The 15446-nt window shown below is 36.8% G+C and overlaps 1 protein-coding gene across 6 annotated transcripts in view; it reads left to right on the top strand.

The window, feature by feature from the left end:
- TMEM117 (transmembrane protein 117) overlaps positions 1–15446 on the top strand; it is a 180760-nt gene that overhangs the window by 72192 nt on the left and 93122 nt on the right. For all 6 annotated transcript variants that reach the window (XM_033057980.2, XM_033057983.2, XM_033057981.2 and 3 more), the window contains exon 4: positions 3517–3616. In XM_033057980.2, the coding sequence (XP_032913871.1) occupies positions 3517–3616 (100 nt within the window). The remainder of the gene's footprint in view (positions 1–3516; positions 3617–15446) is intronic.

Below are 15446 nucleotides of genomic sequence, written 5' to 3'. Positions count from 1 at the left end.
TGTTGATAGCATCACAGTGACTTGTGCATCTTAATCCAGTGTAAAATTTAAAACCTTCCAATTGCTTTCAGAATATTTGTCATTTTAGCAGTGTCACCAGTCTTTGAGAAAATGCTCTGACATCTTTCTTTGAACAAAATCTTTAGGCTAGTGTGGTTGTCTCGCTCTTTATCCATTCTGTGCACACTGCTGCTAACTCCAGAAACTCTTTAAATACACTGGGCTCATATACCTTTTTACTGACTCATGGTTATTAATTTACCTTTTGCATCAATGTGGATGTAGACAGTTACTTATGATTTTTTTTAATCTGGTTTTGAACTGTGTTTATCAAGTCTCTTTTTTTTGATTCCTCTTTTTTGTCCTATTCTGTTAAAATGTTGGTCTACCTTCCTTAGACTTTGGAGCGCTAAGAGCAGTTTCCATGGAGTTGCAACTGCCAGTGTTACTGTGAAAGGCTCCCAAATCCCAGTCACAAATTTGTCCTTTATCTGTAATATTCCCAAGTATTGGCTCCTCAGCCTTCAATTATTTACACTTATCCTGTCTGGTTCAGAAGAGTTTTTTTACTCTGGGCTTTAACTGCTGTGTTTCCTTAGATTGTGCTGCTCATGCAATATGCTTGTGCCTTGCTGCAGAATACACATATGGCAAAGCAAACAGAAGCCTTTTGACAAGCTATAGTAAATCTGGGCTGGCCATGAAAGTTAACTGGAACCCAGCAGACCTTAGTCCTCCTGCAAGATGCAGACATGGGGCCTAGCCAGGAAGAAAACCAAACAATTGAAGAAAACTACTCTAATCACTAGCTAAAGCTAGAAAAATGTGAGGATTTTCCACAACAGAATTAATTTAAGTTGTGGTACTGTTATAATATATGTCCTGCTCGTATCATCAGGAAAGCATGTCTCTTTTGAAAATGTCAAGTGTTCTTATTTCTGTTTAAAATAAAACCTGAAAATGAAAATTGGAGGATTACTTTTCTTTTTTAAAAATTCATTTTTAGCAGCCCCAGACCCCTATTTTAAAATAGTCAATTTTTCTTTGTGTTTTGAAAGAAAAATAATATTGCGGGGAGCATAAAAGACGCAGGGTGTAATGCTAACAGTTAATGAAATAGAAATGTATTTCATTACCATTTCTAATAAGATGACAATGCTAAAAATAATATTCCTGTTCATAAAAAGTTGTAGCTGTATTTTAATCAGTAAATGCACTTAAAACATACACAGTTTATATTCCTAAGAATTTCTTTATAATAATACGCTATTCTGACACTAACTGAAGGTTTGTCAATTTGCATATTTAATTCAGGCATTAATTACTTGTAGACTAGAATGCACAATTTATAGTGGGTTTCTTTGGTGCTTTCATGTTTGAAATGACAAAAAGGACTGTTGGGAAGAGGTGATGCTTTCAAGGCCTTTCTGTGTTTTTAAGTATTGTGTCCAGCTCATTCAACCTTATTATAAGCCTTCTGATACTCCTAACACTCATAAAAACAAGTGATTACACTGAGAATTTCAATTTCCATTAAAAGAATCGCTTACATCTGGGTTGATTTCTCTTCTACTAAGTAATAGCTATATTCAGGGGTCAATGACCTCTCAGCCTTTGTGGTTTACCCTCCTTGCATCCTGCAGCCTGCCAGGACAGCTGGGGTAGGCCCATTTTCTGGGGGTGTTATGCAAGTGTTTGTTTATTGTACTCCTGTAGTGATGTATAATGCATATGAGGATGTGTAGTGCCCATAAGAACAGGTGGGAACCCCAGGGTTTTGTATGTGTCTCCCACTGCTGGAGAAGACTAAGATATGATTTGCATTTGAGGGCATTCCTTACAAAAGACACTGCTGTGCCTTATTTGTGAATGACACCTCTTTAAGGAATGCAGACTTGCTGATCTTCTGCCTTCACAGATGCTACAAGCACAGTGTGCCCAAGAGGCAGGAAAAAAGGAATTCCAAGTATTTTCCAGTTCTAAAGCATTTAGGAGAATACATCTGGAAGGGGTGTGCTGGTCTGTTCTCAGTCTTTCTTTGTTTCTGCTGTTGCCCTCTGTTGGAGACAGAACATTGAAACAGGAGACTTTAGACTGACCTGAGGGTCTTTCATCCTTATTTATAACAGGGTGAATTTGGAATACTGATGATCTTTTAACTACATGGAACGTTATTAAAAATAGTTTGGAACAATTTTTTTTTAGTAGAAAATCAGAACCAGCATTTATGTGCAGTTCAACAGATAAATAAACAGATGGTGTTTTTGTTAGTGACATACCAGCTGAAAGGTCATAATGTGTATAACAAAAAGGGCTGTTACAGTAGGACATTTTTCATGTGTCGTGAAAGTATTTGGTAGCGATAATATTTGTGCTTTACAACATATTGTCTCTAAGAAATTATACCATGCTGTGCATGAATTTGTGCTAGCAAATTTGTACTTCTCTCGATCATATGTCCAGATTTTAACAGAACTGGGCCAGTTTGCAGGGATCCAGTTGCAGAGATATGGTCTGTATAGCCCCTAGACTTTGCAATGTTTGGTATATAATAATGGTAAGATTTGAATAATGGATAGCTCAATGTTCAAGGACAATTTTACATGTAGCTTTCAATTATGTACACTCTTAAATAGGCATAGCTTTACGTAAAAAATGTTTACAAGTGTCTTGAAAACAAAGATATCACCTGTAAAGTTAAAATACAATTGCCATTCATTTTCATTATCGTCATTATTAGCTCTTGAGGAGAGTCACCTCTCATTGACCACTATAAAAGTCTTTTAGAAAGGGTATCAGTATATTAAAACGTATGTTTTCCAGAAAGGTTTTAATCCAGAACAAGTAACTTTACCTTTTTAATTGTCCTTATAACATCTTGGTGAACTTGAAGTCAAATTACCAAGTGAGGTTGTAAATCCTACCTGTTGCATTATTTAAGCAGAATGGAAATGCTTATTTTGGGTTTAAGTAAAATATATCTGTGAAAATAAATTGCATAAATCTAGAAACAGTGACATCTCACCGAAATTTTGTAAAACTTGCTTGCACTGCTGTGTTAAAAAAGTGGTTGTATAACTGATAGAGTGAAAAGTCAAGTAGCTCAATTATCTTTTTAAAGATACCTTAAAGATTTTTATTTTTCTTCATGGAGATTTTGCAAAGTCACTGATTTGAAGAATGTTGTAATTCTATTTGTATAAAGGAAAAAGTGAAAATGCATAAAACGTTTTCTACTTCAAGAAGCTTTACATAATCCTATAGTCTTTGCCAACTGTTATTTTAACACTTTCAAAAGAGGCATGGACTTCAAAACCAGATTCACATTGCATTTCTAATTGGAATCAACCAATATGGGTTCAGTTCTATGTCAAGACTCAGATCTAGAGGAAAAGTTATTATGAAAGCAATGGGAAATCTTTCACAGACAATCATAAATTTTGTAACTAATGCATGTTCTTTGTAACTACATTGAGCAAATGTGTATATCTTACATTTGTGTTCTTGTTTCCACAGTGCATACATTATAACAGACTTCATGGGCATCAGGAATGAAAATTTTATGAAGGTAGCTGCAGTTGGAACTTGGATGGGAGATTTTGTCACAGCGTGGATGGTAAGAAACATAATTACATTTTAAAAGGAAAGGAATATATTTGTTGCTTTCAAAGGAAAGAGGAGAGGAGAAGAGAGAAAACTCAGTTTCTGTAAGTGTTAGAACCCAGAAAAGTAAAAAGTCAACAAGTCCATAATGGCAGCTATTCAATTGACAGACCAGAGGAGTTTCAGTTAACATGTATAAGGGTAAATTTTTTTTTTTTTTTGGTGAGTGGAGTTTTGCCATTGTCTTCTGCGTGATGGCCCTTCTTTGCTATGAAGTAGCATCAAAATTCACTATCCCGTGAAACAATGAGTAACACCTAAAGATAAGTAAGTCTAATGAAAAGGATTAGAAAGAGAAGAAAATTTAAACTGAAAGACGTGATAGAGAACAATGGAATGAGAGAAGGAAAACAAACCAGTTATATGCCCAGGATTTGAAGGTAGTCTGATGTGAAACTATCTGGCTCATTAGGATTTAAATTCTAAATCTATTTTAGAAAAACAAAATTTTCACTTGGATTATACTTGTTACAAATACTTTCTTCTGAAATATGTGCAAGCCAAAGATCAGCTTAGTGAAAGAGAACCAGAAAATGACAGCTAATTTTTGAGAACAAAGTAAAACATCTGCACATTCTAATTGTTCAGAAAAAGCATTTTTTAAACACAAAGTGATAAAAAGTGAATTTAATTGATTTTGAAGGTTAGGTTTTTAAGATTAGTGTAGGTAAGATTTTTAGCAATTGTATTTTAACAATGTGTTCTACCCCACATATTTGGAACATACTGTACAACAGACCGAAGGAGAAAAAACAAGCATCAAGGATTTTTTCAGGATGTTGTTCAGTATGTGTCTGTGGTTTGTCCAAGACAAAATGCACTCTGTGGAATGGTGGCCATGAAAAGCAAGTACAGAGAAAATAATTTGTATATGCTTTACAGTAAGGGCATCACAGAATTGGTGCCTTGACTAAAGTTGACAATTAATCTGGGCTTCTTCTGAGTTGGTAATAAAATTCATGGGTACCTCTGAATACCTTTAGCTTACATTTTTCTCATGAGTTTCACGTCTTTATTCCACTGTCAAAGAAGAGATGATGCATAAGACAAGCTGAATTGAGAGATTTTGTGTACATCACACATATGTGACTTAGGGCTCCAGTGATAGATTAAAGACAAGTTGTACTACAGTAGTTAATGTGGGTTTTTTCACTCCCTCTTTTCTCGTTTCCATAAAAAACACCCTGTTATATGTAACACTGTATGAAGCATAGAAATGGTTAATGCCAAAGGCATGACAATCCTGATCATTTTCTGGGTACTCAAAGCCCACTTAGGTCTCTTCAGCATGGAGTCACAATCGGATTGTGCCACGGCAGATTCCTGTGGCAGATGGAATTATCACTGAAGAATGGGAGAGAGACTGGGAGAAACTACAGAGATGGTTTGATTAGAGGAGACTGTTTAAATTAATCTGGTTCTATTAGCTTTCAGGAAGAGTAAAGAACATGAGATTGGAGGGTCAATGTGTTTTAGGACATGCTTTGATTGCATGAGGAGAATTAAGAGGTGTAGTGATTCATGTTTAGGCCTTCAGAGTGAAAGGGAATAGTGATATTGCTTCTGCAGTACAAATCTCTCGGCAAAGTATGTCAACCGGGCAAGGGAAATGACAGTGTTCAAGGGCAGCTAAGCCTGGGAGCGTCAAACAAAACTACAATTTCAGGTCTCTACCTGAATTAGTAAAAGAAAAAATTGGATATGTATGCTGGTGCATGAGCATGTACATTAGTGAAAATCATCTCCCACGGTGTCTATTTATACCATCCATCTTATCTATATGAACAGAAATTGCTGTGTTATTTATATTTGAATTTGCTTGACCTTCTGTTTATAAAGCCCAGCATGGAATTGATGTCAAAGTAATATGAGTCTTCTGTGGTATTATATTTTGTGAAGTTTCCCCATCCTGTTTCGAAACAGAAAAGAAAAAAACAAACCTGTAAAGGAACCTTTGCACATCTTCCCATTCACAGCAGTGTTTATATTTTCTAATGTTGGAGATGTTTTTTAAAGAAACCATCCATCCACAGACTTCAAAGCAGAAGATTAAAGCAAAGATGTAGCCTTTACTTCACTGCGTTTAAACCATACTGGAATTAGGATCTTATTCCTTATTTAATTGGAAACTTTGGAAATAAGCATAAATAAAACAGAGGGGATTACATTTTAAAAGTGAGTAATCGATAAAGAATACTATTACCCCAGGACAGTGAGGAGCGACTTATTGAATCAGGAAAGTGATTGAAATGGGAAAACATATTTTGGATCTCTCTTTGTTTTGGATTGAAAAGGCAGAAGTAAGACTTTCTCCTCAACACTTCCTAGCTCACTGACTAGTTTGGTGACAGGATCTCACACAATTTCTAATAAAATCAGCAATATTATTTCTATTGTGTAGAATGAGAATGGGACCATGCTATGGGTGCACAGAACCTTCCTCTTTGTACCTCTGGACAGGGAGCATCTGCTACTAGCAAACATCTTTGCTGAATCTGTAGTAGGTATTCTAAAATCTGTGGAGAGGGAATAGGCTCAGTACACTGACTGTCTCTGCACTTTTCCCTCTTTGAAGCCATGGAAGTATATCTTGCAATCTTGTACCTGCTTTGACATGCCCTCCTGCTCCCATAAAAAGCGTACTGTCCTCGTGGAGAATGGTTTTGAGGCAGACACGACAGATTTTTGCACAGTAGGACACCTTGGAAGAAAGACTGGATTCCACCCAGACGAGCTTCTAAACTAGCAATTATGGCTTCCTTCTGGGAAAGTGCAAGCAGGCTGAGGAAGGAGCTGACTCGAGGGCAGTCTCTGATGATTAGGGTGGCCTCTCTGTGAAGATGAGCAACCTGCTGCAAATGTGTTTTTGTGAGGGACACAGTCCTGAGCGTGTGGGGTAAGGCATGCTCAGAGGATAGCTACAGGAGTGGGTGGCACTGAGGAGTGACACAGAGAGCACAGTAGAGTTGGCTTTCAGGCTCTGTCAAAACTGTTCCCTTTTGATGTTGGTTTTTTGGACTCTATAAAGATTGGCCCTGAGCTGTGAACTATACTTGTACCACATGGAAGGGTTTGCTTACCAATTGCCATTGCCATTTGCATTAAAGACATATTCCTGCCTACAAACCCTACATATGTGTGTAAGAGTCTAAGCAATAGAAGTTTAGAAGTTTGTTGTATCTTTCTGAGACGTTGCTTTCTAGGATTATCAGAAGCTGAGGCAGTTGTTTTCAGTCAGTGCCTGGTACTGATCTCTATGAATATCCCAAGCTGAGCCTCCTAACAAGGGATCCTATTCCTATTTACCTTCTTTCTGAGTGTTAATTTGGTTGAGGTTCTCTTTTCCCAAGTTAATTGCTAGAGACAGTTGGGAACATTTGAGACATCACTGAGCAGCAGAGACTATGCTTGGTCTTGTTATTGGAAACAATGATAAACTCTAGGGATGATTTAGTTTATTATTCATCAAACTTTTGTTTACCACATAAGGACCAGATAAGTACCAAAAGAGAAGCCAGAAATTTTGTCATCACTGTGCTTTAGCAGAGTACTTGACACAATGAGTGTGAACTGAATCATTGCAGCAATTCCTGACTGTTCTTTTTGACACCTTTGCTTGATTTCAGTTTGACTTTTCCCTTGTGTGGGATGATGACTTCTGGGACTATTTCTCTTTCATCATCTTAGCAGAAGAATTAGTAGGAAGTTAGGAAGTGGTACTTCCAGCATAGTCTGGATGGCAGAGTGAGAAATCACTGTTCTGCTGATCCAGTACTGACCAAGACACATCACATCCACATGGATGGATGGATGTGTATGGAGGTAGAGACCTTCCGCCTAAGGCTTCTTGTCAGGACATAGTATTGAGATTTCAAAAGGTCTGTACTGAGTAGTGAATCTACACCTCCCCTTCCTCATTAGTGGAACTGGATGATGACTCCCATATGTACAAGTTGTCTGGGCTTCTGTGAAGTCTTTTAGGGAAAAGAGTCACTTCATTAGGTGACATTCTGAAATATAACTTTTCATGGAATGCTCCTCCCTTTAATAAGGATTATCTGGTTTTTTTGCAAGAAGGATTTTCTGTTCTCTGAGATTTTCAGCATTAGCTGCAAAAGCTCCAGTGTTTCAGCCTCATAATTCAAGGGGAAAATCTCACATCATTTTGTGTTCTGGCTTTGCTAGTTGTGGAAAAAATAGATTTCATCCATGTTTTTTTCATTCACATTCCTCTATTAAACATTTTTGTCTTCATCCTTTTGTGAAGAAACTTTCTGTATTTTCCCATATTGTGTGATTAACATGTCTTATCTGGGCAGTCCCAGTGTAACCAGTAGAGAGGCCTGTGGCTGGTTTGTGAATGCTCTAAAGGGCTGAAACCTTCCTTGGGATTCTTAATGCTATTAACATCAGTAGTTGACAGGTTTAAGTTAATGGTTACTGCCATGCAAGGACACAGTAAATCTGTAGAGTCCTAAACCACAATGTTTTTCTATCACATGTGCCATATTAGATCTCAGGGTACATCTGTAAAAAAGCCCAGTTTCTCCACCTGGGCAGGCCAAAACTCCATCCAAACTAGTATCATACCTCAAACTGTGACTATAAGCAGAGGCCAACCAGGAGAGTAAGAACAAACCAATGGTATGTGGTAGGGTCCTCTAATGTTCTCCTGAAATGCATGCAATTTTGTGTATATAACGACTCTTGATCTTAGAACTGTTTTGCTCTTTTCATACCACTTTGCATTCCACTACGAAGAATTTCATCTGCCATTTTATCCCCTGGGGACTTTCCTCCATAAGCACCTATGCTAATTCTTCACATCCAGCAAGCCATCATCCTTTTCACTGTGCATAAGTTAATATCATTATAAAGCTTTCTCACCTCACTGCTCATCCATTTTCCCAGGTTGCTTAGGAATATGATGAATAACTGCATCTCCTGCAAGAATCCCTATGGAACTCTGCTAATGACCCCCCTCCATTGCTAGAGCTGTCTGGCTAACCTACTTACCTTCTGTTCCCTGTCTTTTAATCAGTTATTTATCAACATAAAGACCTTCCCTAAAGCTCTGAGTGTTGAGTTTCCATAGAAGCCTGTGATGAGGAATTTTTCAAAAGCCTATTAGAAAATTCAGCTTTGCCTATTTCAAACACATCTCCTTTATCCATGAGTTTTTGTTGATCTCATTCAGTAATTCTCTTCTGAAAAATCTCCATTACTGCGGTTTACAGAGTCAGCCACTTAGCACTCCTGCAGCCTCAGATATTCCCTCTGCCATTAAAGGGATATTCTAATGATGTTGGCTGGCCCTGAAACTGCTGCTTGTACAAAAGATAAAGTCACACTCAGGAGCTGTGAATGTGTGAAAGAGTATGGAGCCATCTTCATCTGCCTTATCAGTGAAAGACAGTGAGCTTATTTCCTCTTTACTCATCTTTACTCATCTTTACTCATCATTACTTTCCTCTGTTCTTTTTCCTCAACATCTCTTTGTCTAATGGCATGGGCATCATTTTGCGGGTGAAGTAAGCTATGAGTATTTTGTTTTATACGTTCTTGCATATAGCAGAATGTTCAGCAGAGCCTGAACACGGCTGTTGCTGTAATCTCAAAGACAGAGATGTCACTGCTTGTGGTAAGACCTATATTCTGAGTATGGGCCTGGATTCTATGTTTCAGAGAACATCAACTTTCCTGAAATCTTACGTAGTCTATAGATTTCTTTGGCTGAACAGGGGGGTTCTTAAGAAGTTTCTGATATTTTAATAATTAGATGGAATTGTTGAATCATAATTTTGAGCACAGGGACATATGTCTGCTAAAGTAATTATTTGAATCTGAACCCCTCTTGGTCTTGCTGAGAAACAACTTTTTTTTCATTCCCTGCTGTACAGACAGTGGACAAAATGTAATTGCTGTAGTTTAGGATAGAAGTACTCAACTGCCCCAAATATACTCTCACTTGGCACTTCATTTTGACTGTGTAAATGCTGTACTGGCATTTCTTTATAAAACACAAGCATAATGATCTAAAAGCGTAGGGTGAAGTAACGACGCCCATGTATTACATGTTAGTAAACTCATGACTTGATGTTTTGGTCTGGTAAATACCTGGTACCTGTAGAATATGCTTTGTGTACTTTCTTCTTTATTATTTTTTGTGATAAGAATAGATGTTTACTTATTGCCATTAAAACATTTTTAATGGCTTGCAATCTCTTGGCAAGAGTTTTAAAAGTGTTTGGAGATATTTGCTTTTGACTGTTGCCTCTGTGTTCATGACAAACAACATTTATTTGTAGAGCAGGATAGCAAGCTTATCAATGATTTCGAAGTGCTTTCCTTGTGTCCATTAAGAGAGAATATTATTTTTGTCCTCTTTTGCTGAGATGTAACTATCTAAGTCAACATTGTAGAGTAACGAAAGGTTCATTACCACTCTGCAGAAACTAGATTAATTTACCTCTTTATTTTATTTAATCTCAAAATATATGTGTGCTGCTAGGGCATGTTCACACAAAGTGAGCAACATTGATGCTGGAAATATTGTCGTATTGCTGAAAACAGCAGACACACTAAATTATTGTAGTGAAAATACATAGAAAAGAAAATAATAATTGACTGAAAAATGAAGGTTACTTTAGCACAGGGAAAAGAAAACATATCATAATTAAAAATAATAAATTTCCAGGATTTTGTATTTAACTTTTAGACTAAAATAATAGCTAAAGATGTTCACACTTAAATTTACATGATTCTTGGTAAGTAATTCTTCTATCTAGGAATTTCTGTTTAGCAAGGAATAGTGTATAGGTTTATTTGCAAGCAGTGAAGAATCCATTTTGATGCACATTACAAGGTAGTTTGAAGAGTTAGGAGTCTTGAATGACTGGCACCTCTTTTAACTCATGCCTCTGTCAGGATTGGGCATGACAATTTAGATTATGATCCATGTCAATCTTCTTGATTGTTTCTGTTCCACTGGCATAACAAATGACAAAATAAAACTGTAATTGAATTTGCAGCAGCATCTGAAGTGCCGTACAGCTAACAACTCTGCTGTTCTTGAATAGAGGAAATGAAATTGAACTATGAAACATGAACTGGAAGGAGCAAAATGGATGAGACCTGTTTCAAAACTCACTTGCCAGGGTTGCGCAGAAATGTGACTAAGAACATTATTAGTGGCAATATGTTTCTTTTCAGAGAGGCACACAAGAGCCCTTTCTGTGCACCTGTGTATCTTGTTTTGGTTTCATTTCTTTTCTTAGAGGCCAGTCCAGTTGCAGAAACATTCTCTAGCAAGTGTCTCTATCTCCAGGTGATAACCACAAGTAAATTCATCAGCACAATGGCAGTCCAAATATATCCAGTCATATGAGACCTGCTAATTTTGTTTTTTCCACTTTCTGGAGCATGAATGTGCTCATATCCTGCTCTGCCACTTAGTTATATAAGGTGGAGTGTGCCTGGTGTCATCTGAGTTCATCCAATCATCCCATCAAGTCAGACTGCACTATTATTTATTCATTGATTGATGGTGTTGCCATCTGTTCATATGCTCTAGATTATAATTATCTGCCTTTTCAAGCTTAATCTTTTTTTGTATTCCCCTGTTACTTTGTCATTTCAGTTCTGACCAGGCATTGCCAGAGGTGTTACTTCATCCCTGTCTGTTTCCCAACCAGGGAGTTTCTTCAACTCCTTTTTGCAGCAGTTACCTTTGTTGATAACCATTTTTTGGGCTCTAAAACATGTACTTAGTATAGCTAGCAGTAAAAGCCTCTGGATGTTTTTTGAAGAAGGCCATAGCCAGCTCTACCTCAGAGCTCAAGAGTAAGAAATGCAAACCGCAAAATTGGGTCCCAAAATATCTCCTAATGTTTCTCCAAAGCAGCTACTGACATCTATCAATGACAAGCAAATGCAATAGGAGATCTTTCAAATAAGTGTTACATTTTCCCAACTAGCCTTTTAAAAATATCAATACCTCTGAACTCATACCCATCTTTTTGTGACCATATACACACTTTTCTTGCAGTTTTTAGTGCCATCTAAAAATACGGAAGAGTCATATTAACTATTAATAAGAGAAATTCTGTTCTCCAAATATCAGAGAAGTCAAGCTGTAAGGAGAAGATATGTCTTCCTGCAACTCAAATCTTGTCTGATTGATTTGTATCATAGCTTCAAGCTATAAATGAGACTATTTTCTCTTCCTTGTTGTCATAGTCTCCTTTGCTCTTTTTCACATGGAATGTTATTTACTTCTTGATGATATTTACGCAGCAGATCTCGATATATCCTGGTTACAAGTATTTAGAAATCAAAGTCAGAGTAGCACACAAATTAAAGTAACTATGCAGCAATTCTGCTGCATTCTGACATGATGTACTCTTTAGAAATGGTGTGAATGAGTGGGTGTCAGATGTGCTGGAGAAGTGGGACTCTAGAAATAACATGTTCTCACTGAAGATCTTTGAGTACAGATGGCAAATGTGTAAACTGTTGGAGTCTCTAAGATGGACACTTCCTCTCTGGAACAGTCTGGTTCTGGATGAGATTGCAGCACAAACCATTTTCACTGACTGGAGGAAGAAAATAATTTTCTTTCTGAAACTGAAATCAGAAAAATCACCTCAATATATCAGCTGAGATGTGCAATCAGAACCTCTATGATAAAATGGGGAGAGATGGTTTAAAAAGTAGCATGAGGGGACTATTGGAACAACTATGCACATTCGTCTGAAGGTCTTTATTGGATTAAATATATGATGAAGTAAGACCTTCTGTGTCCACAGGGAGAGATTAGCAGCAGATGGCAGTGGTACACAGCAATACATTTCTTTAATTTTGAATTCCTTCAGGATCTGTGGGATGAACTATTAGACACTGTGTAAAGGGAAGAAAGAGAAGAAGGCTGTTTTATTATGAAAAAACATATCACAGCACTCATGCCTAAAATAATGTCGAGAATGCTGTCCATGGTCCATTCTTCTCTACAAGGAACAGGAGGGTTAAAACTGGTAAATTAAGGAAGACACTATTGCTGCTCTTAAATTGCATAATTTTGGTGGGTGGGTGTTCTGCTGAGAAACTATCTCTGATGCTGTTTTGTAGAGAAAATATATTTAGAATATGTTTAGAAAGTAATGCATTAAACACTCAAATTACCAGAATATTACTCATTTTGTGTTGCATTATGCCCATAAATGAAAGTTTATTCTCACAACAGATACAATATCTTAAAAATTGTATTCTATGTTGTCATAGGTCAACTAAACCCATAATATATCATCAGAGCAATCAAATAAGTGCTTGAACAAGTACAGCACAGAGTCAGTTTTCCTGTGCAATACTGCATAACATATGAATTGTAATATGGCATGAGAAGTCTTCTTTTAATAACCCTGCTATGAACCCTGAATTGAATAGATCAAGGAATCCTGAATTGTAAGCGAAATTACTAACTCTATCTTGCATGTATGGAGAAATCATAGAAACTTTCAAACTTAGACTTATGATACTCTAACCAGAAGGTCATTTTTTTTTTATATCCATGCTTGTGATTGTGCTCAACAAAGAATGAAAATTCAGTATGTTCAAACCAAGTTTCTACAGAAAAAAGTCAGATGGGTTGGCTTCCAAAAGCTCTCTGCTGTCAAAACCCAAGTCCAACTTCGGTGCAATTCTGCTGATTGTAACAGACTTAAAATATACAATTGCTTCTTAAAAACTGAGATATTAAAAAGTTTCAATGGATTTGAATTAAAATTCATTATAAGACTTCATTTAATAGAAAGTGCTCAGTAAGATGAGTCTAATCTCTTCTTGGCCTCTTTTTATTGTTATTTTACATTATTTGAAGTGGGAACTTGAAGTACTTGTTTTAATGGATAGAGAGATTGTCGAGTTTCACTTAAACTTTTCTAAGTACTTTTAAAACCTCCATTAAAAAGCTATTTTTGTAATTTCTTACAGTACTATGCTTCTCCAAATCACAAAAGAAATCACTGCCTCCTACACTAGCAGCAATAAAAAAGGTTTTGCATTTTGCAGACACTAGGGATTGATCTTTATAGCAACTCATGGAGATACGTATGCTAATATGCCCCTGTTTTACAATAGAGAGCTGAAACAAAGGAAAAGGGACAAGAAAAAAGGGTATTGGTGATGGAGCCGAGACAAGACCCTGCACTCAGTTTTTTATTCATCCCATCCCTGCTCTCCTCAAATCTTTAAGGGAAATTATTTTCTTTATCCTTATTGATGACAGCATTCTAAAAGGTATCTGCCTCTGCAAAGATGCTGAATAATTTCTTCTATGGAGAATTACAGTGGAATTTATGTGCATTGGAGATACTTCCAAGTGGTGAATGCCCTGGACTGTGCTTTTCTTTCCCCTGGCTTCAGCTATGTGTGAACTCAGAGTACATGCATGGATTTTTCTGTGATGGTTTTTCTGGGCTCATTTATGGTCTGCATTCTCTTTCACTTGGTATTTCTTTTATAAATTGTATATAGCTTCTAGAAGTGTGACAGAGGGGTGAAGTTCCTACTAATCTGTGATTGTAGAGAATCAAGGCATGTACTCCCTTTCTCTTAACTTGTAGAGGTTTTTTTCTAAAATATTTTGGCTCGTCACAACATGACATAAAATTCGTTTTACCATCTAACACCACAATTTCATTGTAAAGAAACAACCTAAGTAGAGTTATTAGACAACATTATCTACTTAATAATGGACAGAGTCCTGTCAGGAGCATTATCAGAATGAGTACAAATGATGTAGGTGTGATTATACTGGTGTATCACCTTGCTCCAGCACTAGTGCAAGGCACACCTCCAGCTGCAGCACTTACATATTGTATTAGACAGGACCATAATTTTCAAACGGCAGACATATTTTGCATACACTTCCTTTTATATCTCATAGACCTCCAGAATATTCATGGTAGATGAGGAACAGGCTTTACACCTGTATGGCTTTACACTGTGCTTTACTTGGGTCAACAGTTCACCCTGAGAATGAAACTAGGATTTGTGTGACCAAATAGTGGTTTGGTCTCAGAATTGGTAAGATTTGCATTTGGACAGCTACAGATTTTGATATTTTATTCTGAGCTGGTTTTCTGGGTTGTCTTAGTAATCAATGAAGAGAAAAAGGCCTGCTATGTCGATGGAGTATATTTGACATCTAAAATGATGCAAATCAATCACATTGTAAAACCACTTATTTCTTTCCACTAGTAATAAAGGAATTATAAGGTGACTCAGATTTAGATATTTACATTCAAGGTATTAAGGTTTTGTGTCCTGGGAAAACCCAGGACACTTATATAGGGGGTATAAAAATACCAGAAATTGTCCAGCAGAGTTAAAACATGTAATGATTTACTATTAAATATCCCTTGAGAGTTAAGGAAGGTAAAGGAATACTTCCAGAGTGTCAAGGCTTTCCTGATGAAACATTAGAAGAACATCACATAAAGTCAGAGGTTCATGCAACAGGGAATAAATTAAACCATAACAAAATAAACCATCAAGAATCCACATGCAACAGCAATGGGAAATCAAGGGTTGTATGGGCAGTAATGAGAACAATGTCAGTGTTTCCTCCAGACTTTAAATTTTGCCTTGAAGTTAGGAAAATTGCTAAGAAGAAATGTTATTTAAGTTATCTAAATTTCAAGACGCTTTTCAAAACAAATTGGGCATAATAGATAAAATCATTTATGTGCATGTGTGTTCCTGAAAGGCAGCCTTTTTTGTGTTCT

This window comes from Catharus ustulatus, chromosome 4, assembly GCF_009819885.2.
Source record: "Catharus ustulatus isolate bCatUst1 chromosome 4, bCatUst1.pri.v2, whole genome shotgun sequence".
In the NCBI taxonomy this organism is placed as follows: Eukaryota; Metazoa; Chordata; class Aves; order Passeriformes; family Turdidae; genus Catharus; species Catharus ustulatus.
The sequence above is the reverse complement of the archived record's forward strand: the minus strand, read 5'-3'. Positions and strand labels throughout refer to the sequence as shown.